This window comes from Triturus cristatus, chromosome 12 (assembly GCF_964204655.1).
Source record: "Triturus cristatus chromosome 12, aTriCri1.1, whole genome shotgun sequence".
NCBI classification, from domain to species: domain Eukaryota; kingdom Metazoa; phylum Chordata; class Amphibia; order Caudata; family Salamandridae; genus Triturus; species Triturus cristatus.
In genome coordinates this window covers 62,720,493-62,747,128 of record NC_140595.1, presented here as the reverse complement: position 1 = coordinate 62,747,128, position 26,636 = coordinate 62,720,493, and the positions used below count along the sequence as shown (strand labels likewise).

General features: G+C 50.2%; 1 protein-coding gene across 2 annotated transcripts in view; it reads left to right on the top strand.

Annotated features, from left to right (window-relative positions):
• Positions 1-26,636, top strand: part of AP3D1 (adaptor related protein complex 3 subunit delta 1) — a 293,074-nt gene that overhangs the window by 123,323 nt on the left and 143,115 nt on the right. For both annotated transcript variants that reach the window (XM_085636830.1, XM_085636829.1), the window contains exons 16-18: positions 984-1,129; positions 19,970-20,111; positions 21,742-21,813. In XM_085636830.1, coding sequence (XP_085492956.1) covers positions 984-1,129; positions 19,970-20,111; positions 21,742-21,813 — 360 coding nt within the window. The remainder of the gene's footprint in view (positions 1-983; positions 1,130-19,969; positions 20,112-21,741; positions 21,814-26,636) is intronic.

The window sequence follows — 26,636 nt, the reverse complement described above, 5'->3', positions numbered from 1 at the left end:
CATTAAGATTTGTTTTTTTAATTCAGCCAATGAAACGGGTAGGGCCCACAGATCTCGCACTTGTAGTGTATCGAGAGGAGCTTCCAAATAATTTCCCATACATAGCTGTGTGCTTTGGACTGGATAGTTATGTCCAGATCGCATGATCAAGTGTACCAACCGTAGAGGCCCCAAGTGTAAAACCTATTTTTATAAATGTACCTTGTCTTGTAAATGTTTGACTTTTTCAACCAAATTCTGAACAAATTTGAGTTAATAATGCATTTTTAGGAAATGCAAAATAATTGGCTGTAGGTATTTGCGATGATGGTGTCCAGAAAATTTGCAACTTTAACACAAAGTGATTACTTTGTCATAGGTTATTCTTGACAGTAAGTTTGCATTTATTATTGTAATCATTGGCACCCATGTTATTTCCCTCAGAATGTGACGATTCAAGGCCATAAGGACACATTTGCCTGTAATAAGCAGTAGCTGCCATATATTGCCTTTATCCAACAATTCAGCTTTGGCTTCAGTGTTATAATTGTCCAGATATATATTTGAAAAATGAAACTGAAACACATGATGTGCTCGAGAGAGATATTACTTGTTGAAGGAATCCTGGTTTTGGTATAATAACATCAAATAATACTCCAATCTTTGCATTTGTTGGAAACAATTCACATAAGCTGGCATTAGTAGGGGCCTTAGGACTAGAAGAACTGAAATAATTAGTGAATAGGAAATCGTTTTGTATAGTAGATTTGTTTTTTGTGTTGTCCTTCATCGAAGTATGGCCTGAACTGGCTCTTATTTCATCCAAACTGATTTACACTGAAGTTTCTTAAAATGTATTGAGTAAATACTTGTTGAGGTATGTTGAATTTGTGCACCTTTCTGATCATTGGCATGTTTGGACAATCTGGCTCGAGTATCTTTTCACTGTCACTCAAGGCTTGAACATTCCATTGACTCAGTCATTTCCATTTACTTTTTTGTAGGCATCTTGCATCTTACAGTTAATCAAATACATCCTGAAGCTGCAAGCTAAGGATGTTCCCGTAGCAGAGGAAGTGATAGCATTGTTTGCGGGTGAATTGAATCCTGTTGCTCCCAAGGCGCAGAAAAAGGTGCCTGTTCCTGATGGGTAAGCCTTTAGTATGATGACTAATAAAAAGCAAAGTGAATATGTATTACTGGATCGCCCCGCAGAATGTTTGCTGAATGACCTCAGCACTAGTGGGTACAGTAAATCTTTTAATTCAATCTTGTACTCTGTGAAGCAGAGAGGATTAGGTGCTTGATAGGGGGATTTAACACCTGCCAACATAGAATGAATCTTTCAAGTGGTCTGGGTTCTATGAATTCCAAATTGTGGTCTGCAGCTACCATTTTTAGGTCTCGCCTGCGTTGCAGCGCATGCGCTGCTCGCTGGCGAGAGATTTTGTAAAAGAGGGATTTCAGAAAAGGTCTTTAAGTCCCGTCCTCATTTCCATTGGCTGGCGTCACCGTTTATGCTAAACGGTGGCCTGCCATTGGAAAGTAGCTGTTTGCGTTGCCTCCCTTTCGCCTTTTGGTCCGGCCCATCCGGACTGGATCGCCTGCTTCACGGCTGTCGTGAAGCAACTTCTTATCTCAAGGAGGCGTGTTATATAAACAAGCCATGAGATCCAGTCCGCATGGGCCGTCCCAAAAGGAGACAGAGCGCCATGTGTTTATTTTTGCATCGCGCGATGCAAAAATAAACAGCAGCTGGCTTCCCACAATGGCGAGCGTTTGTTCCCTTTGTCACTCTTTTCGCCCTTTGTTAGTCTTTTTCGCCCTTTGTCACTCTTTTTGCCCTTTGTTAACACATTTCCTACCCCCTGTAACTTTCTCTTTTCCTCGGTCTCTTTTTCTCTGTCAAAGTCAGGCGACAAAATATAATTTCCGTGCCGTTGTCCATCATCTCCAAACACCGGCTCAAATAAGTACAGGTCGCACCACAAAGCACTGCGTGTTATTCTATAGGCATGACTCATGAGTGAGAGATTTGGCGGCGCGGGTCTAGTAGAGACCCCTCGCTCTGAGGTTCGACTGGTGTAAATGTCCTATTGCAGCGGTCTTGCCGGGAGTGGTGGGTACAATGAATGTTCCTGACGTTTTTAGCACAATGTCCTGAAGGGGGCGCTGTGGGTGCTCCTTATTTCTAACAGGCTTCATGACGCACACACTGATTGGCTAGATTTTGGGGTTCCCGTTCCCATCTCTTGAACGTTCTTATCCATCGTAGAGGTGGGGGGGGGGGTCGAGGGTGTAGGTTGCCCCGCTGTGGCCACTCCACTCTGCCTCCCTGGACAGAGCTCGGTACCAGTGATGCCAGCATGCCAGGGACAGCCAGGCTGCTGTGGAAAATTGTGGCCTCTCTTCTGCACTCGCTGGTCTCTCCCCAGCGTACCGACGCGTTCAGCCTCTCCCGACTCTCCGCTACTTGGGGATTCCAGGAGACCTCCGAGCAGCCAATACTGGTGGTTCAGATCCTTTGATTGTGTACGTTTCACCCAGATTTTGAAAATGTACAGCAGATTGTATGAATTTCTAGTCTGTCTTGCCTGAAAGAGAGACGGCACGCCCGGGCCAGAGATGTGCGTGGCCACAACAGCTATCTATATGGTCTGTTCTCTTCTAGGAGATCCTCATCAATAGCAGAAGCACTGAATATTCCCGCCCATGTGCGGGGACCCCGGAAATAATAAAACATATATATGAAAAACATAAATATACAGCTATATATATATGTCATTTTTTCCCATATCAATGCACCCCCCTATAGGAGGCTAAAGGAGGCTAATGAATGCAATATAGATAAATGAATGCATTTGCAGATACACAATGTAAATATATACCACAGGAGTACCAGTACACTAGAAATCTTTTTAATGAGTAAACTCATGAAAAACTGCGCAAAAAATGCAAGCATTTTTAGCCTACAGGCTGCATTGTAAAGCAATAGCATAGAAACTGAAAGCCATTGTACAGAAAACTGGCACTGTGCCTTTAAGGCAGCCATGACCCCTAGCTTCCCATCATGCCTCAGGGGGGGACAGTTAGGTCGGTTGTTCTTTCCGGCTCCTTCTGTCAGGACCCAGGATTCACAGCTCTCTCTCTTTTTGATTTTTCTGTCAAAAACTCCTTGATTTTTTTGGTGGATTTTTTTACCTTCACTCGACGTCTTTTGGCCTTAGAGTGAGGTTTAATCCAATTTTTTGTGACTGAGAGATTTTTCCAGTCTGTCACGGAGCGCCAGAAAAAGTCCAAGAGAGAGAGTTGGATGCTTAATCAGTGTTTTTTTATTTGGTATGACAGAAACAGTCTGAGAAGTAGTCCCGATCCTTTGTTGTCGTCTCCAAGGCCCGTCTCCCTCCAGAGATACTCGTCACCACCTCCTATGGCACAGGACTCCAGGATGACCCAAAAATAAAGAAAGAGAGGCACTTGTAATAGTGCAAAGGCTGAGGCAAAAACGCGGGGAAGGAGTGAGGGGCACAACACCTACGGTATAGAGTGCGGGATGGGGAAGCCGTCACCAGGGGGGGCATGGAAAACACACAGAATATACGCGCGGCCGGTCACCAGAGCTTACAGACTCGGCACAGTGTGATTACCCTCCGTCTGTTCTGAGACCGGCATACCCACCCGACACCCAGATCCCCGTAGGCGAGCACGTAACTGTTGAAGCCACGACCCTCCTGGGGCTCCTTCGACAGGTAACCGTCCGGTTCTCCGCTCCTCGGCAATAACGGATGTCGTCCTTCGGCGTCAGGGGTTTCGCTGCAGGCTCGCTCTCCCTTCCGGCATTGGACACACCCTCTCACATACTCCCAGCTGATATTGCTCTCGGTGTATGGCCCGTCCGTCCGTCCGTCCTCCGGGAGGTGTGTCCCGGATCCTCTGCGAAATCCTTAAAGGGCCAGCTGCGCTTTTAACCGCGCTTTTCCTCAGCCTCGGGACCTGGCAACAGTAGAGGAAAGAAGAGACCGCTAGGTGGAAGTGTCTCTGTTTCGGGCTCCAGAGAACTTGGAGTCCGACACAGTCAAAAATGCCTTTTTTGTACGACTCTTGCCCAGCCTGTGGCAAAAAGAAGGCCAAGTCAAACACACATGATGTGTGCATCATCTGCATCCCCTAGTCTCACTCTCCTGCCTCCTGTCAACACTGCAGGAAGTTATCTAAAATAACTATCAAAGACAGGGAGAGAATCCGTCTTTATGGCCCATCTGAAAGAGGTAGGTCTCCAGTAAGAAGAGAACACGATCGACGTCGAGGAGCAAGGTCTCAATCTGTTCTCCTTCGGCATCGGGCTTGACGTCTAAGGTACTGGCGGCGGAAAAACAGTCGTCGTCAAAGACTTTGGCGCAGGAGCGTCACTCTTCAACTTCGAGGGCCAAGTCTCCATTGACGTTAGAAAAGCGTCCGGCGTCGAGACAAGATCCTCCGCCGTCGACTCTTCAGCGACGATCAACGTCGAGGCAGAGATCTTTGATGTCAAGACGTAAGTCACCATCGTCGACGTCGAGACCGAATACTCCATGGGAGTTTCACCGCAGATTGACGTCGAAGCACAGGTCGTCGGACCATCAACCGTCGGCGTCAAGGCAGGGGCTTCCGTCGACGTCAGCTGAAAGACGTTTGACGTCTCCATCATCGACGTCGGGAGCAGGCTCCCACCGTTCCATCTCCAGGTCTGGATCTCCGGAGGTGCTCATCTCGTCCTCAAGTAACCAGACCTCTCCCTCTAGACATCAACGTTCAGTGGAACGGGTTTAGCCGGAGGGGCGGAAATCTCCCTCCAGGCGTCGCTCTCTTGTTAGAGCAGAGAGGACCACATCTATTCACCTCTCACCCAGGTGGAGGCGACCACTACACCACTGGGCTGTTTCCACGCAATCCGCAGGCGTTTGGCTTCCTCACAGGTCTCCTCTGGCTCGCCTAGTACAAGATTCAGAGCTCTCTACGCCAAGAGGTAGAGCTCCTGCACCTTCCTCCAGGAGGAGATCAAGATCACGCTGCAGAAGGAGGAGACGCAGATCTCCAACGCTTTCCACCTCCTCAACACACTCCTCAAAAAGGAACTATTTGCCCACGTTACTGACAGTCCACCGTCTAGGATCTCTCCGGTGGACGCTGTTAGCACGTTCCAAGAAGTACTTTCCAGCGGTGCTAGCAAGCTGAACATTCCTATGCCAACTCAACAGAGCACTTTGTCGGTCATTTTTGAAACCTTAAACCAGAAGACGACTTCTCGATCGTTACTTCCATTGGTACCGGGGCTCCTTAAGCCGGTTATGGCTATCTTCCTCACACCGGCAACTCTAAAAACCCGCACCGGCGAGAAATCTAAAGAAATATCGCCCACCGGAGGGAGACCTTCTCTTCCGTCTGATCCACCACCGGACTCTGTGAATAAATCTGCGGCTAGGAAGACCCACTCAGTGGCCTCCTCGTCTACAGTACCACCAGACAAGGAGAGCAAGATGCAGGATTCGTGGGGGAGAAAAGTATGTGGTAAGTCTACAGCCATGCTTAAGGTCCCCAGTGCATCGGCGCTCTTGGGGCGCTCCGATAGATCTCTGTGGGACTCTCTCCAGCGCTTCACGGAAAAATTATCCACGGAAGACCGTGAGGACTTCAAGGAGATTTTACAGGAGGGCAGTTTGGTGGCGAACCAAGTAATCAGCGCTGCAGCGGATGGGGCTACACATTCAGCCCACTCTTAGGCCCACAGGATTTGCGCCAGAAGATCATCCTGGCTTCGCCTCACAGCACTGAAGCCAGAAGTGCAGTCCCGGATACTCAATCTTCCGTTCTCCGGCTCATCTTTATTCAGTTCTCACACTGATGAGGAAATGGCACGGATGAAGACTGAGTTGGATACCCTGAAAGCGGTGGGGCTGGAGAAGAAAATAGAGTTTTGTCGCCGCTACCGCACTAATGATCGACGCTCCTTACTACAGAGGGTTCAAACCCCTCATTGGCAAAAGCACCAAAACCAGCAGGGCCAACAGAAATCCCAGTATCAGGGGAAGAGGAGCCAACTGCCAGTCCTCCACCTCTACGAAGGCTCCAGCCAAGCAATGAGTGCCCGCTTCCTCCATCACCGTCCACCATTCCAGTGAGGGGAAGTGTTGCGAAGCATCTGCAAGAGTGGCGAGCTATCGCGAAGGACCAGTGGGTGTTAGCTACGCTGCAGAATGGGTACTCTCTACGTTTTCGACGTCGTCCTCCCTAGATTCCCTCCTGTGCCATCATTGTGCCACCAGATCAACATGCTGCAAAGGGAAGTGGCGATCCTTCTCCGTAAGTCAGCCATAGAGAAGGTGCCAAGATATTTCTTGGTAAAGAAAAAAGGTCAAATCAGAATACAGGCCCATTCTGGATCTATGAGCACTCAACAAGTTCATCAAACGGGAGGAATTCCGCATGTTGGCTCTCCACCAAATATATCCTCGTCTCCGGCAAGGGGATTTTATGTGTTCGCTGGACCTACAAGATGCCTACTTTCACGTCCCGATAAGTCCGCATCACTGACAGTACCTACGATTCATAGTCTGATCGTCCCACTGTCAATTCAAAGTGCTGCCCTTCAGACGGAAATCAGCTCCCGGAGTGTTCACGAAGTGCATGGTGGTAGTGGCAGCTACTCTGCGACGCAGAGGCTTCTTCATCTATCCTTACCTGGACGAGTGGCTGCTGAAAGGACCCTCCCCCCAGAGTGTGAGGAGCCATTTCCGGCAATGCCTAGTTCTTTGTCAACAACTGGGCCTCCATGTGAACTTCGAGAAGTCGACACAACAGCCCACACAGAGAATCCACTACCTGGGGGCTATGATAGACTCTGAACTAGGAAAAGTGTTTCCTTCGGAGGAGAGACCATTATACATCACACAGAAAGGCAGACATCTTAAGCAGCAACCTGTCTTCGGTGCATCGGATCGCCTCCCTGCTAGGGTCGATGGCATCCTGCATCTCTCTGGTTCCCAATGCCAGGTTGAGAATGCGTCCTCTTCAGCAGGATCTGGAGGACAAATGGGATCAGCGGACATCTCGCTGGGAAGACAGAATCAGTCTATCACACGCAGCCAGAGCATCCATTCCGTGGTGGATGAAGAGCGACAACCTGAGGGTAGGGGTTCCGTTCCATCAAACTCCTCCATCTCAGACTCTGATCACAGACTCATCATACCTCCAAGGCTGGGGGGCTCACATGGGGCCTCTGCAGACGCAAGGCCTATGGTCCTCAAAAGAGCGATTGTACCACATAAACATGTTTGAGCTAAGAGCTGTTAATCTGGCTCTCAAAGCTTTCCTCCCTTCGATTCAGACGAGTTACACCCTAGTACAGACGGACATTACCACCACCATGCACTACCTGAACAAGCAGGGGGGAACTCGCTCGAGGACACTATCTTTGGATGCTCAAACCCTGTGGCACTGGCTCCTGGCAAGGAATCTCTCCATCACAGCGGTCCACCTGCCGGGAGAGCAAAACTCTCAAGCAGATACCCTCAGCAGGCACTTCGAGGACCAGCAGAACTGGGTTCTCAACGACGAGGTGGTCGAAGACATTTTCAAGACTTGGGGCCGTCCAGATATCGACTTGTTAGCGGAGGACGAAGACACAAAATGCTGAGACTTCGCCTCAAGGTACTACCGGCCAGGATCGAAGGGAAATGCCCTTTTGATCTACTGGTCATGGGCATTTGTGTACGCCTTTCCACCCCTTCCTCTCATCCCGAAGGTGGTGACCAAGCTCTCGCATTCAGACACCACAATGATCCTGATTGCTCCGGACTGGCCAAGGCAGTGGTGGTACCCGGAACTTCTGCATCTGTCAATACGGCCACACAAGAGGCTGCCGTGCAGACCGGATCTGCTGTCCAAGATGAATGGGAGGATTCATCACCCCAACCTTCCCTCACTGAACTTGGCAGCATGGCTCCTGAGGTCCTCCAGTATGGTCATTTAGGCCTTCACAGGACTGCATGACCATATTGAAAGAAGCGAGGAGACCCTCCACAAGACACTTTATGCTTGCAAATGGAAGCGTTTATATTTATGGTGTGTGCAAAATAATTGTAGTCCTACTAAGGGGCAGGAGGAAGTAATTTTGCCATACCTGCTTCATCTAGCCAGAGCAGGTTTGAAATTCTCTTCCATGAAGGTGCATCTAGCTGCCATTACTGCATACAGATGTTCCCCTTCTCAACCCTCATTCTTCCAGTTGCAGGTGGTGAAGGACTTCCGGCAGGGTCTCAAGAAGGTCTACCCTCCGGTCCGACCTCCTTCAACTCCTTGGGAACTGAACTTGGTACTCTCAAAATTGATGGGTCCACCTTTTGAGCCTATCCACAAAGCAACCTTACAACACCTTACGTGGAAGTTAGCTTTCCTGGTGGCTATCACCTCAGTGCGTAGGGTGAGCGAGATACAGACTCTCTGCTCAAAGGAACCCTTCAGAGTCTTTCACCTCATTAGAGCGATCCTGAGAACACACCCCTCCTTCCTTCCGAAGGTGGTGTCCGATTTTTATGTCAACCAAACTATTTCTCTTCCGACCTTTTTCCCTAATCTCTCCACTCCAGTTGAGAGGGCTCTACACTCGTTAGACCTGAAAAGGGTTTTGAAGTTTTATCTAGACAGGTCGAAGTCAATTAGAAAGTCTGATCATCTATTTATTAATTACGGATCAATCAGAACAGGTTTTCCAGCATCAAAGCGGTCCAGCTCCAGATGGATAGTTTCATGCATAAAATTGGCTTACCAGTTAGCACAGAAGCCTCTTTGTCCCGCGCCCAAAGCTCATTCCACGAGAGGAAAAGCGGCTACGACTGCTTTTCTCAATAATGTTCCACTCTCCGAGATATGCAAAGCAGCCATTAGAGATCAGTGCATACATTTGCAAGACACTATTGTCTTGAGTCAGATACCCGAGCGTACACTCAAGTAAGCCAAGCCTCCTTGAGGAACCTGTTCAACAGTTGATTTTTTTTCGGTTGTTGTTAATTGGGTCACTTTGTTTCTCATTTGCCTGCAGGTGGAAGATGGGCTTGCTATTCTATTCAATGCTGATGACTATTGATGAGGATTCCCTGGAAGAGAAGGATAAGCACTTACCTGTAATCCTAGTTCTCTTCCAGGGGTATCCTCATCAAAGTCATAATCAACCCTCCATCCTCCCCAGGCAAATGAGATTGTTCTTTATAGCTAAGCTTTATCGTTGTGCGCTGACCTTCGGATCTCCGCAGAGAACTGACCTAACTGTCACCCCTGAGGCATGATGGGAAGCTAGGCGTCATGGCTGCCTTAAAGGCACAGTGCCAGTATCTGAAAGAAACACGTTAGTTGGATTCCTCACCTTAGAATATCCCCAGGCGTCAGACTGGATCCGGAAGATTTTTCGTCAGCAATAACCCTTGCGTGTCGCTAGGCGTCGTCTGCGGCTCCGCGTCCGTCGTCGGCTTCGTGCGCCGGAATGACGTCGTCGGTGTACTTAGACGCCGCCCTCGCGCGCTGACGTCAGTTCTTCTTTTTTCCGCGCCAGTAAGCGCAGATCCGGGAGAGCTACCCCTTTAGTCACTTTTTGACTAACTTTTTTCGATCCTTTTTGATCTTGTCTCGACTCCGGTGTCTGTAGGATGCCTGGTTTTAAAGCCTGTGCTGACTGCAACCGCTTGATGTCGGTTACGGACCATCACCGCCAGTGCCTTTACTGCTTGGGCCTCGACCACGACGCGGCGTCGTGTTCGGACTGCAAGGCCCTGACCTCGAAGGCTAGACGGGAGCGGTCCCGTAAGCTTCTCGAGCTTCGCCACTCGGCTCCGCGCCCCTCTCGATCCCGGTCCAGGAGGAGGTCCAAGGATCGGTCGCGGAGCCGCAGCCGACGTCATCATCGATCGTCTGGCTCCAAGTCTTCGGGTAAGTCGAAGCACTCCAAGAAGTCCAAGAGGCGACACCGCTCTTTGGACTCCCCTCGCCGGTCGCGCGACTCGGCCGAGGGTCAGGGTGGTTCCACCCCCGCGGCTCCAGCGGAGCCGCAGGCGCCGCGCAAGTCCCCATACCCGCCGGTCCCTGGGACTGACGCGACGCCGGCGGAAGTCAGTGCCTTCCTCTCGGCCATGAGGAACCTGGCTCCGGCGTCGACGCCCGCTGGCGCGCCTTCGGGCCCCGCGGACCCAACTGGGCAACCTTGCCTGCCGGCGGCTCCGGCCCTGGCGCCGTCGACGGCTCCGGCTCGACGCCGCAAGCGCCCGAGGGACCCGTTCCCGAGTCCAGCCGACGCCGGTCGACCTCGTCACGCCTCCTCCGCCGGCGTCGACACCGGTACCACCTCCGACGCCGACTCCGCTCGGCGTCGAGCCCCAGTTCAGCCCCGCTCCGGGCCCGGCGCCGTTACGGCGTTGATGGACGCCGCGTTCGGCGCCGCTGGAGACACATTTTGTCTATCGCCCGGCTCCAATCCTTCCTCCTGCATACCAGGAATCGGATGATGGGGGCGAATGGGAGGGATCCGAGGATCCTATGGCCGCTCAGGCTCAACTGTCACAGGACTGGGCAGATGAACTGGGGGAGGCCAGTGGTCTGGATACCTCTCCAGACGCTGGATTCATCTCTCCTCCGACTGTGGCTTCGGAGGAGGGTGCTGCTTTCTCTGTGGTGCTGCGCAAGGCGGCCGCAGCCCTTGGGCTCGAGCTACCTGCCGTGGCTGTGAGGACTAACGTCCTCACTGAGGTGCTTCAGTCTGCAGCAAGCTCCACTGAGCCTCTGCTGCCATTCAATGAGGCCCTCACGGATGTTCTGCAAGGCACCTGGTCCAAGCCCTCCACAGTTCCTCCTGTGGACAGGAACGTCGCCAGGCGCCACCGCCCTGCTCCGGGCGACCCCAGTTTTCTGTCCCAACACCCTACCCCCAAGAGCCTGGTTATCCAGGCCTCTACCTCCCAATTCTCCTTCCCGACCGCTCCGCCGGACCGCGATTCCAAGAGACTGGAACAGTTCGGCAAAAAGCTGTTCTCCTCCCTTAGTTTGGGTCTGCGGTCTTTGAACACCGCCTGTCTCTTGGACCGTTATTCCCACTCTCTGTGGGATACGGTGGAGGACGTGCTGCCCCTGTGTACGGAGGAGGTCCAGACACGACTTACCCAGGCTCTGGCCGATGGGAGGGATGCAGCGCGACATGCTATCCGATGTGGGCTTGACACTACGGACTCGCTGGGTAGGGCGATTTCTACCTCAGTGGCGCTTAGACGTCACGCCTGGCTGCGGTCCACGTCCTTTTCGGGCGATGTCCAGAGCACCCTCATGGACATGCCCTTTGATGGTACTCGCCTTTTCGGCGAGAAAGCGGACAGTGTGCTGAATCGCTTTAAGGACTCCCGGGCTACGGCCAAGTCCTTGGGCCTCTCGGCCCCGCGGTCGCAAACTTCCGCCTTTCGCCCCTTTCGTGGCCAAGGAAGGGGTACCTCCTCACGTGCGCCTAGCCACCAGCCGCAGAACCAACCTGCGCGCGGACGTGGTTTCCGCCGAGGCGGTTCTGGAGGACGACGCGGTCAGCCCACTTCCACCCTGGCAGCATCCGCCTCAAAACCTTCCTAGTCCAAGCTTTCAGGCCCATTCCACGCCAGTGGGCGGCAGAGTTCGCCATCACCTGCTCCACTGGCGGTCCATCACATCGGACAGGTGGGTGCTGCAAATCGTCCGAAGGGGCTACTCCCTCCCCTTCGAGGCGACCCCTCCAGCCATGCCACCGCAGCACCACCGTATCTCGGGGGATCATTTGAATCTTCTCCACGAGGAAGTTTCGGCCCTCTTGGCCAAGGGGGCCGTCGAGCGCGTTCCGAGCCCAGAAGTAGGTCGTGGTTGTTATTCCCACTACTTTCTGGTTCCCAAGAAGGTCAAAGGGGGCCTACGCCCTATCTTGGACCTCCGGAACGTCAATGCCTTCCTCCGGAAGGAGAGGTTCAAGATGTTAACTTTGGCTCAGGTTCTAGCTGCCCTAGACCCTGGAGACTGGATGGTGGCATTGGACTTGCAGGACGCATATTTCCACATCCCCGTCCTGCCGGCCCACCGGCGTTACCTGCGGTTCACGGTGGGTCAAGAGCACTTTCAGTTTACCGTGCTCCCCTTCGGCCTCACCAGTGCCCCTCGGGTGTTCACGAAAGTGATGGCGGTGGTCGCAGCTCATCTGCGCAGATCAGGGGTTCCAGTCTTCCCCTATCTCGACGACTGGTTGTTGAAGGCGGGCTCGCCCCAGGCAGTCGTCTCCCACCTCCAGACTACGGCGGATCTCCTGCATTTGCTGGGGTTTTCCATCAACGTGCCGAAGTCACACCTGAGTCCCTCTCAGAAGCTCCTCTTCATCGGAGCGGTTCTCGATTCGGCGCAGTTCCGGGTCTATCCACCGGAACAGCAGGTCCGGGATATTCAGGCCGTGATTCCTATTTTTCGGCCTCTATCCTGGGTTTCGGTCAGGCTAGTGTTGCGGCTTCTGGGGCTGATGGCCTCCTGCATCCTACTAGTGCATCACGACAGGCGGCGCATGCGGGCTCTGCAGTGGGACCTGAAGTTTCAGTGGGCCCAGCATCACGGCAACCTGTCCGACCATGTCTTGATCTCGGAGGGCACTGCACAGCAGTTGCAGTGGTGGCTCACGGACCCCGATTGGGTCAAGGGCAAGAGCCTCTCCCTTCCCCAACCGGAGCATGTAGTAGTGACGGATGCGTCCCTCCTGGGATGGGGGGGCCACATGGGAGAGGCGGAGATCGGAGGACTCTGGTCTCCGGCGGAGGCTCAACTCCACATCAACCTTTTGGAGCTGAGAGCGATCCGGCTTGCACTGAAAGCCTTCCTTCCCTCTGTCCGGGGAAGTGTCGTGCAGGTGTTCACGGACAACACCACCGCCATGTGGTATTGCAACAAACAGGGCGGGGTGGGGTCGTGGACCCTTTGTCAGGAGGCTCTGCGCCTCTCGACATGGCTGGAACACCAGGGCGTCACCCTGGTGGTTCAACATCTGGCGGGCTCTCTGAACGCCAGAGCAGGCGAACTCAGCCGCCGGTGCATGATGGATCACGAATGGCGTCTGAACTCCGAAGTGGCGCAAGGTCTCTTTCAGCAGTGGGGAGAGCCTTGGTTAGATATATTCGCCACCGAAGAGAACGCGCAATGTCAGCAGTTCTGCGCGTTGGAATTTCCAAGGTGGCACTCGCTCGGCGACGCTTTTCGTCACGAGTGGAGTTGCGGTCTGTTGTACGCCTTTCCGCCTATACCACTTCTGCCCAGAGTGCTGAAGAAGATCAGGCACGACCGGGCCCAAAGTCATCTTGGTGGCTCCGGATTGGGCACGAAGGTACTGGTATCCCGAGCTACTCAGTATGTTGACCGATCCTCCGATATGTCTGCCCCTTCGGGAGGATCTTCTGTCGCAGCAGCAGGGGACGGTCCTACACCCGAACCTGTCCAGCCTCCACCTCCATGCGTGGAGATTGAGCGGCGGCAGTTGATGCCATTTGACTTGCCTCCTGAAGTCTGTGATATCATTCTGGCAGCCAGGCGTCCCTCCACAAAGACGGTATACGCCTGCCGGTGGAACAAATTTGTGGCATGGTGCACAGCAAAGGCTGTGGATCCCCTTTCCGCCCCTCTTTCTGAGGTTCTCCTCTTTCTTCTTTCTTTGGCCCGGCAGGGCTCTGCCCTGGGCACCTTGAAAGGTTATCTTGCTGCCATCTCTGCCTTCTTGCGGCTTCCTGATCAGCCTTCTCTTTTCAAGTCCCCTGTGGTTACACGCTTTCTAAAAGGCATTACTCACACGTTCCCTCCTGTCCCTTTTGTAATGCCTCAGTGGGACTTGAATCTTGTTCTCACATTTCTAATGTGCGCTCCCTTTGAGCCTCTTCATAATTGTCCTCTTCGTCTGCTGACGCTTAAGACTGCTTTTCTGGTAGCCATCACCTCGGCTAGACGGGTGAGTGAGCTCCAGGCTTTAGTATCAAAGCCTCCTTTTCTCTCTGTTCATCCGGACAAGGTTGTCCTTCGGCCTCGTCCCTCCTTTCTTCCGAAAGTGGTGACCCCCTTTCATCTTGGGCAGTCTGTCACCTTGCCCACCTTCTTTCCGCCTCCGCATGCTTCCAAAGAGGAAGAGCGGCTCCACCGTCTGGACCCAAAACGTGCGCTCTCCTTTTATCTGGACCGCACAAAGCAGTTCCGGGTGGACGACCAACTTTTCGTTGGATACGTGGGTGCTAAGAAGGGGAAAGCTGTGCACAAACTGACCATCTCTCGGTGGGTCGTTTTGTGCATCAAAATTTGTTACTCCTTGGCAAAAAAGGACCCTCCTGTTGGGCTGCGCGCCCATTCTACTCTGGCCACGGCGGCTACTACTGCTCTGGGACGGGGTGTCCCTTTGCAGGACATCTGTCAGGCGGCAACGTGGGCTTCGCTACACACGTTTGCCAGGCATTATTGCCTTGACAGCCAAGTCCGGAGGGATGGCTTCTTTGGCAGTTCTGTCCTCCAGGACTTTCTGGTGTGATCTTGGTTCGCAGACCCACCACTGGGGATGGTATTGCTTGGGTATCTATTCTAAGGTGAGGAATCTAACTAACGTGTTTCTTTCAGATGAACAAGTTACTTACCTTCGGTAACGATGTATCTGTAAGAAACATTAGTTAGTTAGATTCCTCACCGACCCACCCATCCTCCCCGTTCTGCGAACTGACATCTAGGGTTAAGGTTGTCCTTTTCAGGCCCCTAGATTTTATTTTTGGCACCAGTGTCGGTCTTTGCATGGCTCTGCGTTCCTGGCGCGGAAAGCTATGTACAAGAACTGACGTCAGCGCGCGAGGGCGGCGTCTAAGTACTCTGACGTCATTCCGGCGCACGACGCCGACGACGGACGCGGAGCCGCAGACGACGCCTAGCGACGCGCAAGGGGTATTGCTGACGAAAAATCTTCCGGATCCAGTCTGACGCCTGGGGATATTCTAAGGTGAGGAATCTAACTAACTAATGTTTCTTACATATACATCGTTACCGAAGGTAAGTAACTTGTTCTTTCTGTACAATGGCTTTCAGTTTCTATGCTATTGCTTTACAATGCAGCCTGTAGGCTAACAATGCTTGCATTTTTTGCGCAGTTTTTCATGAGTTTATTCATTAAAAAAGATTTCTAGTGTACTGGTACTCCTGTGGTATATATTTACATTGTGTATCTGCAAATGCATTCATTTATCTATATTGCATTGTGTAGCCTCCTATAGGGGGCTGAATTGATATGGGAAAATGGTGTGTGTGTGTGTGTGTGTGTGCTTGCGTGTGTGTGTGTGTGTGTGTGTGTGTGTGTGTGTGTGTGTGTGTGTGTGCGCTTGCGTGTGTGTGTGCTTGTGTGTGTGTGTGCGCGTGCTTGCGTGTGTGTGTGTGCGCGCTTGCGTGTGTGTGCTTGCTTGTGTGTGCTTGCGTGTGCTTGCTTCTATTGGCGGTCGCCAGTAGATAGTTATAGTTTGGACCGTGTTTCCATAGGAAATTTGAAAATTCTATTTTGAATAACTTTGGCTCCGCTCAGCTCCTACCCTGAAAGTCGCGGGGGCCGAGAAAAAAGGGGGGGGTCCCAAAACGCATTTTCCCATAGGACCTTTAGTCGAAGGTACAGCCCGAACGGCTGAACAAAGTTACTTGAAATTTGGCAGAGAGGTAGTGGGATGTGCCTTTTGCATATATGGAGTCAATCTGTTCAGTAGTTCCTGGGAAAATTGCAGTTAAAAGCACATACATATCTATAGCCGCGCACCGTGCGAGCACCCTAACGTGCGCGAGCGTAATTCTGATTGGTGGTTACATGTTAGTCAACGTTCAAATCGGTCGAAATCAGGAAGTGTCGGCTGCCATTTGGTTTGTTTTCAGTGCGAGAGTGAAAAAGGAAGGTGGCGAACGTGAAAAGGGGGCAGGGTAGAAAGTTCCTGACCCCCTGACAAAGCCTTTGTCAGGGGGTCCCTGAAGGACCCCGAAGGCAGAAAAAAACATTTACATTTTTTTTTTTTCTAATCGCGGGGGTGCGCGCACGGTGAAAACCCCCAAAAGAAATTAAAATAAATTTTAATACGTAGTTTATTGTAAAATAAATATATACAAAAAATAATAATACATACATAACTTAGCATTTAAAAAAACCTACAAATTCACTGAAAAAACCATAGGTTTCACACATGTTATAGTTAGGTGAATATATAATTCCAATATCTGGAAAGGACAGTTTAATCTTAATCTGTATTGCTGACTGTTTGGATCTGCATACGTCATTGTCCCTAAAATATTTATTTGACTTTGTCCGTATTGCAGATAGTTTAGCTGCTTTCCTGAACCGTGGTTCCCCCTCAGGCAGAGGTGTAGTTTGCCCCACCTCCTGTTCTACCTTTTTGTGAACTTCCTATTTTGCAATCTCAACAACTGTACTCTAAAATAAATGTTTCCCTGGAAACCCACACAACTAATTTCAGACCCTGCCATACAACTGGTTGTGAGGGAAAGGCGAATCTTCGCATTCGTATCTCGAACATACCTGGAATAAACAGACGGTAGTCTAACATTTATTGATGCAAAGACTAATTAATAAATTTTCACAGTTGGTATATTCTCTTCAGAAAAAATTATCCTAAATAAACCGTGTCATCCAATATGTTAAACGTAATTGTTGATGGCATAGGGTCACTATTGAGCTCCTAAAGTGGACACCAACCATGTACAGCAGAACTGGCATTCAGCCCCTTTCCTGCACCACACACCTTTGCTCCGCAGTATCCATCACAAACCTGTACATTTTTCGACTAAGAATAAACCTTGACAAAAAAGTACAGCTGTGGGAGCCAGACAGCAATAAACTCTGAACTGTGTTTCAGCTTATCTGCTAATTTCTGCATAGGGCTTCTTCAGGGAGGTTTTTATTCAAGACAGTACCATTTCATTGTGAAAATTACTCCTATATGTGTATATAGGAAACTATGCCTATACTTTCATTAAGTACGCTTAAAGGGGTCACTTCAAATGGAGTGAGAGTGATAAACTCCCAATAGGTAACCCTCACTGGATCCCTAAAGGTCCCCTTGTTAGTCCAGATCAGGTCAAGCTCGGGGATTATAACCCTCTGTGGTCCAGTATATATTATCCATTTCTTACAATGGTTTTCGCGTGGATCAGAGGCATGTATCCTTGACTGCAGGTGCGTCATGAAGAGCGGTTTGTTGGCACTGCTCTCTCCTGTATTTGCTGTTTTTTTTCAAGGCTTTTTGTCTCTAGAGCCATAGTTTTCTGGATTTCTCTGAAGAGGTGTTCTGGCCAGGTTTGAGATCCCTTCTGGAAGTGTTACCGTAGATGGTGTGCAGTGCACTGGCACTGCGGGGTGGCTCATATCCTGGACTGAGGAAGGTTATTGGGGCAGTGTGTGTACCACAGTATGGAGCACCTCTGGAGTATGTGGAGCGCCTGGTAAAGCTGTGGGTTGGGCTCAGTATAGTCCATTCTATGGAGCTTGTGTGAGGGATGTGCTTAGGGGTACCTGTGGCTCGGTGACTGTTTGCACACACTGCATGTACTTGGAATGCACGCACATCTGTGTGCACATGTTTCGTGTGCTAGGAGTGGGCATAGCCCCAGTTCTCCTCAGCCGTGTGTGCACCCGCATGCAATGCAGCCACTGCATCACCTTATTGGGTGGCCACGTCCTGAAGCGCAGAAAAGGAGCCTTCTAATTGGTTCAGAGAGGTAACCGCATGTTTTGAACAGTTTCCGAGACAGCCAGGTAAGCGCTCCTACCATCATGACAAAACACTCCTTCTGGACTTGTTCCTGAGGCCTGCTGAACTCGTTGTCTCCCCAGCCAACACATGCTAAAGTCATTGTCTCCACAGCTTGCCGGTGCTTCGGCGGCCCCCTGTCTCCACAGCCTGCCGGAGCCACCATAACCCCCACCCGGGGAGGGAGGTGTGAACTGACTATCCGCACAGTTCCTGCTTTCCTAGCTGAGGGATTGTCACATGTCCTGTGTGTCCCTCAAGGCTTTCTTCTCTCACGTAACTAGTTTCATTGTTTTTATAAACACAATAGAAAGAGGGCAGAGGCTATAAAAATCCGCACCCAACAAATGACAGGTGTCTTTGAGTCCACATTTCATTGTTTTGTAGGGTCCTCCCTTCTACATAGTTTGTGTCCTGGAAAAGCAAAACTTAGGTCTGCTCTATTTAATATTTAGCTGGACCCCCTGACATGGCCTCCAGTACACTCAGGCCATGCCACCTGCCTGGCAGGCTGTGTACAGCTTCTCCTGCATCAGTGCAGCAAAGGTGTGCACGGGTCCTGGCTGGTTGAACAGCTGTTTGCATCTCTTTCTCTGGTTCCGCACAACACCAAGGCGGGCAGTGCACAATCTATTGTCTGGTTTTGCAACTCACTCGCTCTACATTACCCGCTTGCCTAGTTCTGCAGCACACTGTCATCTGCCCGTCTCTCCTGCATGCCATGCTTGCCTGGTTCTCCATTCAGGACACAATCTCCTGTCTGTGCTCCCTATACCTCACTCTGCTCTTCTCCTCACTCTCCTTCCTTCTGCCTCACGCTGCTCTTCTCCTCACTCTCCGCCCTTCTGCCTCATGCTGCTCTTCACCTCCTCAATATCCTTCCTGATGCTTCATGGTGCTCCACAAATAACAATTATAATCCAACTCAAAATATTCCACTACACACCACATACATACACTCCATAACACATGGGTACAAAACATTGCCATTTACAACACCAAAAGCTCAAAATCAAACAAATGCGAGACCTATTGCATTTCCAATGCTTGTTTGCTATTGTTGTGGATATGTTCTTTCCCACTGGGAAAATATGGTCAATTCTGGTAGCAGCTGGGACATAAAATCCACCGTGTCTCACTAAAGACTTTATTCTAAACAATATTTCGAAATGTTCAGATGCTACATCTAAAAAGGAAAACTAGCTTACTGTTCATCTTCTTAGCAAGGCTGATTTGTAGTAAAAACTCTCGGGTGTCCATTTCACCTAACCATGTCATGAATACTATAGAGTTTCAGCCGCATACCTCCTGTTCCAGTGAACACCACTTCAGTCCAGGAGCATAACGTGAAATAGAACACCTTCCTCTATTATTAGAAAAGACAACAGATAACCAAACAGCACTGAATACCCAATGAGAAGACTTCTCTATATGTGATGTGCTTTCAGTGTTTGTGTTTGGGCGAGTTTAATCTGTCTGCAGATTTTTTAGCAGTGATCGTAGGGAATTTGTCTGCACTTTATTGGTGTAAAAGGATCTTCTTATAGATTGTAATATCACTCATGACGACTATTATCAAACTAACAGTCAAACTAATTAAGTCCTACTTGGAGGTCTTAATTTTCATTAAAGCAATAAATTGTCCCCTAGACCACACTGTCTGCATATCTGAGAGTTGTACCAATGTGCCCTGACATTTTTGTTCTGCCTGATTGTGAAATGTCAGCTCTTGAGAATGGAGGTGTTATTATTTTAGTTGCACTTTTTCTAACCGGCTCTTTTAACTGATTCAGTAAAACTAGATGTTTGTGTTCTAAATATGTGTATTTTACTAGTGAAAGGTAAGAGTGTGTGTATGTATATACGTGGGTGTATATATATGTGAGTTACCAGATGCAATGCACATGAATCCTTTCAGCTAAACACAACTGTTTTTTCAATGGTGACTGATGTGTTATTATTTTATAATACACCACTTCATTATGCAAAAATGCCTGTACAGTTTCAGTTCTCTTCACCAATGAGCACTGACCTTGGTACACTTTCAGGTGTGATAAGCACCGCTATAGTAAATAAGTCCAAAGTTGCCTCTTGGACATGCAGATCACTTGAATAATTTGTTCATTGAACTGTGTGAAGTGGTCTAAGGTATTCTTATTTGCCAGTCTTGATCTAGATGCCTGGATCAATGAGCCTCCGTCTGATAGTGAATCTGAAGATGAAAAACCCAAGACCATATTCCACGCAGAGGAGCACAAACATGTGAAACACAGTCGGCCAGAAATGGGTGAAGCGGAGCTTGCACAGGTGTGTTTGAATCTGTAATGGTAGCTTTTTTTTTTTGTATAATCTGTTTATTGAACATAACAGCAAAACATTCCAAAGTATTGCATAGACATGTCTCATTGGACTTGGTAAATGATTACAGCCTCTAAGACATCTTGTACACTCATACATTAGGATTTCCTCTTTCATTCTCATCAGGGGTCCCCACCCCACCGTTCGGTCCATGGATGTTGACACCCCTAACATGGGGCGGACTACAAATATTCCCCCTGAACGAGTTCAACTTCCCCCAGATCTTGTCCCATTTCTGGGGGCACCCTCTGTTCCTATAGACCTCTGCCTCCACGACCATGCGCCAGTCCATGTAATGGTAGTTTTTTGATCATATTGCACAAACACAGGTTCATCACACCTAAAGCTCTCTAGCTCTTTAGCATGATTCACTGCCGTGCTGTGTTACAACTTCTATTTGAAATCACCATATCTTTGCATATCTCGATATACTCGATACCCCATTTTCAGAAGTTACTTCATCCGTTTGCTTATGTACTCCTTCTCTTACATACCTGTGAGCCTCTCCTGTGTGTAGTTCACTGGTGACTTTAGTAACAGTCAGCAGTGAGTTGGCTTGTTTTTAAGAAGTGGACATTTTTGATTGCTAATAAGTTTGATAGTCAACGAATCTGCATGACATTTTGCAGACAACTGGTCAGTAGATTATTCATTTTAAATGTCATGCAGAGGGATCAGGGAGGCACAATTTGATAATGAAGATAGAACTTTACTTCACAGAGGTCTTTATTGGTTTGATGTGAATAGCATCAGTAATGTTTTAGGTATTTGTGTTTGAAAAAGAGTGCTGGTTTGGCTTACAAGCAAGTTTTGATTCTTTGTATTCCTGGATGGTCACTAATAATTTGGGCACTGTTTGACAACTCTGCCCAGAGGTTTAGCAAATGCTTGGTTCATAGGGTGGAGGCTCAATGTCTCTAATTCAATGAAAATGGGACAAAGAACCGATACTTGTTGGGTAACATCTGAAAGAATTTCCCTTTTCCGTGCTATGGGATTTTTGCAAAACTGCTGATCATAATTACACCAAACCTGGCATTTAGAAAGACCATTACTCAGAATATTTATTTTTTGGTTTATGTAAACCTGTTAAGTAGTATTTAAGAATTGAATGCCATGCAGCACTTGATCTTGGAAATGTTCATGAACAGGTACTTAACCACTGCCCTGGACACTTGTAGTTATTCCCGTGGCCAAGTACCGCAGGTTCTGGGAGATCTGGGGACTAGGCGCAGGTCTTTTTCACAGTTAGTGCCCTGTGTCCTCGCCCTGCTGCTTGCAATCAAAGTCTGTGTGCACGGCGCAGTGTGTGGTTGATGGTCATGTCCTCGATGCATAACCTGATACACACAGCCAAAGGGAGGAAACTGAGAGTTTTTACTTAAGCCTAAAGCTAAAGTTCATTATTTCGTAACCAAGACGGGTGTAGTACACAAGTTGTTAGGAAATCAGTATGTTGATCTTTTAAACTCTGTGATGGTAACTATTTTTCAACTATTTTCCTCTGAATAGTTTCCCTAACTAATCACTTAAAGTGGTGCACTTGCAATGAATAAATTGTTTATTTTTCCACATTTAGAGACGTGCTGCAAGAAAGGAGGAACAAGCAAACAACCCGTTTTACATCAAAGCCTCTCCATCTCCACAAAAGGTAGACGACCCCATTAACGTTTCTGTTTACTGCCTTTTATTGTGAATGAAGTGCTTCAGTGTATTGTCAGGTTGGCAGCAGAACAAGGTCTTTAATGGCCGATGGCATTCATCTACTCTCCCTATCGGCTTCCAATCAGTATGTGTGTGTGTATATATATATATATATATATATATATATCAATGCCACATGGTAACTTACTTGAGACGCACACGAGTTTGCACAAGGTTACCAGCCTTTATTAAAGATATGGACACGCGTCGTCAGCAGGCTGGATAAGCAGCTTTCCGAAACGCCAATGCGTTTCGAGTTTCATCTTTTTCACAGGCTTGCGGAAAGATCGTGCTGTGGTGGACAGCTCCCTTAAGGTATACATAGTCCCGCCCCCATGGGCTAAATGAAGACTTGTAACAGTTGTAGTCCCGGTTATTCCATCAAAGGTGAAAGTGCACTAATTACTGCCAGATAAAGCCAAGGTGGGCCCCCGCATATTTCGGTGTCCTAAATCCTTCGTGCAAACTCCACATTATGGACGGTTAATCCCCTCCACTTGGCGCCCTTCGGATCCTGGGCTGGTGCTGTCTCTGCAGATGAGCCTCCGCCATAATATCAATGCCACATGGTAACTCACTTAAGACGCACACGAGTTTGCACAAGGTTACCAGCCTTTATTAAAGGTATGGACATGCGTCGTCAGCAGGCTGGATAAGCAGCTTTCCGAAACGCCTACACGTTTCGAGTTTCCTCTTTACCACAGGCTGTATAAAAGAGGAAACGCGTCGGCGTTTCGGAAAGCTGCTTATCCAGCGTGCTGACTACGCGTGTCCATACCTTTAATAGGGCTGTCACCATCGTTCCTCTGGATTGAAGTCTTCGCATTCAGGGTCGGGTAAGTCGAAGCATTCCAAAAAGAAGTCGAAGAAGCGTCGTCGCGGCTGAGGGTTCGCGTGGTGTCACCCCCCAGCCCGTGCCACCCCCGCGGACCTACCCACCCTTTCCAGGTCTGTTGGTGAAGCCTGCTCAGGTGCAAGAGTTTCTTGCTGCCATGGCCTGACTCTTTGTGCTGCCTGGCCCCGCCGGTGCGCCTACAGGCCCTGCTGGCCCGACTGGAGGTCCTGTCTTTCCATTGCCAGCGGCTCTGCCGCTGGCGGCTCCAGCCCCGGTGCCGCAGGACCTCCCGGGATCGGACCCCGGTCTACCTTATAACTCCTCCACCGACGTTGACCCCACCGGCACCACCTCCGACGTCGCCCGCTCCTCGGGACGACGTCTTCCCAAGTTTCAGCCCTGAACCGGACACGGTATGGGATTGGCGTCACTCGATGCCGATGGGGCCCTTTTTCGGAGGAAGGGGAGGACTGGGAGGGGTCTGAGGACCCTCTCACACAACAATGTGGTTATGATCCGGACTTGGTAGAGGATTTGGGGGATGCAAGTGGTCTTGACACCTCACCTGACCGTGGCATGTGTCTCCTCCTACCGTGGCTACGGAGGAGGGAGCCAGTAACGCAGGGACGCCGAGGCCCTCCGCCTCGAACTCCCTACGGTGGCCGTCATGACTAAATTCCTGACTGAAGTGCTTCAGCCAGAGGCAACCTCTTCGGAGCCCTTGCTGCCTTTTAATGACACACTTTCTGACGTCATTTTGGGCACTTGGTCCAGGCCCAACACAGGGGCTCCTGTGGACAGGAACGTGGCTTGCCGCCATCGCCTGGTTTCAGACGACCCTCTCTTTCTCTCCCAACACCCCACTCCCGAGAGCTTGGTTGTCCAAGCCTCTGCTTTCCCTTCCGCCCCTCCGGATAGGGAATGCAAAAAGCTGGAGCAGCTTGACAAGAAGCTGTTTTCATCTGCCAGCTTAGGGCTGCGGTCGGTGAACACCGCATGCCTCTTGGGCCGTTATTCCCACACTCTGTGGGATACGGTTGCGCAGGTGCTGCCCAACTGTCCGGAGGAGGCACAGACCGTACTCTCCCAAGCTATAGCAGCTGGCAGACACGCAGCAAAGTTCACTATTTGTTGTGGGCTGGATACCGCCGACTCGCTGGGCAGGGCGATTTCCACGACTGTGGCGCTTCGGCGCCATGCCTGGCTGAGGGCAACTGGCTTTTTAGGGGATGTCCAGAACACCTTGATGGACATTCCCTTTGATGGCATTCGTCTTTTTGGCAATAATGCGGTTAGTGCGTTGGAGTGTTTTAAGGACTCACGGGCTACGGACAAGTCCTTGGGCCTGTTGGCTACTCCCCCCTCCTCCACCTTCCGTGCCTTTCGTGCCCACGGAAGGGGTGCCCCAACACGTTCGTTCCAGAGCCACAGGCTTGCGCAGCAACATCCTCAGCGTGGCCGCGGACCAGGCAGTTTTGGGGGCCAGCCGGCGGGTCAGTCCACCTCTACCCCCGCAGCATCCACTGCAAAGCCTTCCTAGTCAGACCTTTCAGGCCTATCAAACGCCAGTGGGCGGCAGTATTCGCCATCATCTCTCCCACTGGCGCGACATCACATCAAACAAGTGGGTGCTGCAAATTGTCCGAAGGAGCTATTCCCTCCCCTTTGAGACTTCCCATCCAGCCATGCCACCTCAGTACCACCGCATGTCGGAAGACCATCTTGTGCTTCTTCAACAGGAAGTCACAGCCCTCTTGGCCAAGGGGGCCATTGAGCGCGTTCGGACGCCAGAAGTAAGTTGTGGTTGTTACTCCCACTACTTCTTGGTTCCAAAGAAGGACAAGGGCCTGCGTCCTATATTAGACCTTTGGAACGTCAATCGAAGATACTCACGCTGGCTCAGGTCTTGGCTGCCCTAGACCTGCAAGACTGGATGGTAGCGCTGGACTTGCAGGACGCTTACTTTCATATCCCCGTCCTGCCGGCCCACTGGCGTTACCTGCGGTTCACGGTAGGCCACGAGCACTTTCAGTTTACCGTGCTCCCCATTGGCCTTACCAGTGCCCCTCGGTTGTTCACGAAAGTGATGGCGGTGGTCGCAGCTCATCTGCGCAGATCAGGTGTTCCAGTCTTACCCGATCTCAACGACTGGTTGTTGAAGGCGGGCTCGCCCCAGGCAGTCGTCTCCCACCTCCAGACTACGGCCGACCTCCTTAATTTGCTGAGGTTCTCCATCAACGTGCCGAAGTCGCACCTGATTCCCTCTCAGAAGCTCCTCTTCTTCGGAGCGGTTCTGGACTCTTCGCAGTTTTGGGTTTATCCTCCCGAGCAGCGAGTCTGGGATATTCAGGCGATGATTCCGATCTTTCAGCCTTTATCCCAAGTTTCGGTCAGGATGACCCTCCGGCTACTGGGCCTGATGGCCTCCTGCATCCTGTTAGTCGATCATGCCAGATGGCATATGCGGGCTCTGTAGTGGGACCTGAAGTTCCAGTGGGCACAGCATTAGGGCAACCTGTCCGATCACGTCCAGATCTCGGAGGGCACTGCACGACAATTGCAGTGGTGGCTCACGAATCGCGATTGGGTCAATGGCAAATCCCTCTCCCTTCCCCAACCAGAACACACAGTTGTGACGGACGCGTCCCTTCTGGGATGAAGTGGCCACCTGGGAGAGGCGGAGATCAGAGGACTCTGGTCTCCGGCGGAGTCCTGGCTCCATATCCACCTTCTGGAGCTTCGGGCGATCTGACTTGCACAGAAGGCATTCCTTCCTTCTGTCAAGGGGAGAGTAGTGCAGGTGTTCACAAACAACACCACCGCCATGTGAGGGCGGGGTGGGGTCGTGAACGCTATGTTAGGAGGCTCCTCGCCTCTGGACATGGCTGGAACATTGGAGCATTTCCCTGGTGGTTCAACACCTGGCAGGTTCTCTGAACGCCAGGGCAGACGAACGCCACCGCCGGTGCATGATGGATCGCGAATGGCGTCTGAACTCGGACGTGGCGCAAGGTCTCTTTCAGCAGTGGGTAGAGCCTTGGTTAGATCTATTTGCCACCGAAGAGAACGCAAAATGTCATCAGGTCTGCTCGTTGGAATTTCCAAGGCGGCACTAGCTAAGCGACGCTTTTCGTCGTGAGTGGAGTTGTGGTCTACTATACGCCTTTCTGCTTATACCACTTCTACCCAGAGTGCTGAAGAAGATCAAGCGCGACCGGGCCCAAGTCATTCTTGTGGCTCAGGACTGGGCTCGAAGAGTATGGTATCCCCAGCTACTCTTCTATCTTTCAATGTAGAAACTGGTGCTTCTCTTTCAGGGTGTCTCAGTTGCTAATCATAATTACCAAATAGTCTCCAACATGCTCTGGGTCTTGGAGTACACTTTACAGACTATACATATGTACACTTTTCAGCAGAGAAGAATTAGTGCTAATAATAGCCTGACAGCCATAATTGGGTTCACTCAAGAGGTCCCATGGAGAAGGCGTGGAAAAAAGAAGTCTGGATTGGATATGGGAATATCTATGTAACTGTAAGAAAGTATGAGAAAGTACCAGAAGATGTAGCAAACTCGACAGATATGACTACTGAGTTAGTCAGGATCACAGAAAACAAAGTGTTACAAAGATAATGATTGTGGATCGAATAGATATGAAATGATGAAAGCTATAGACTATGAAATCTAACTATATGTGGAGAGTACACTTAAAGGTATAATGAAAAACGTACCTAATGTCCTGCTTGAAATACGGTATACTGCATATTAATTTAGTAAGTATAACCCACTGAAATAATAATGTGACAGCATTCAGGTTGTTTGTAATTTCTGTTCACAAATGATAAATATATATATTTTTAAAACAGTTCCGACAGACAGAGCAAACGCCTGGAATGAGAGTAGGGTGCAAAGTTTGTGGCATATCTGCTATTTTGAT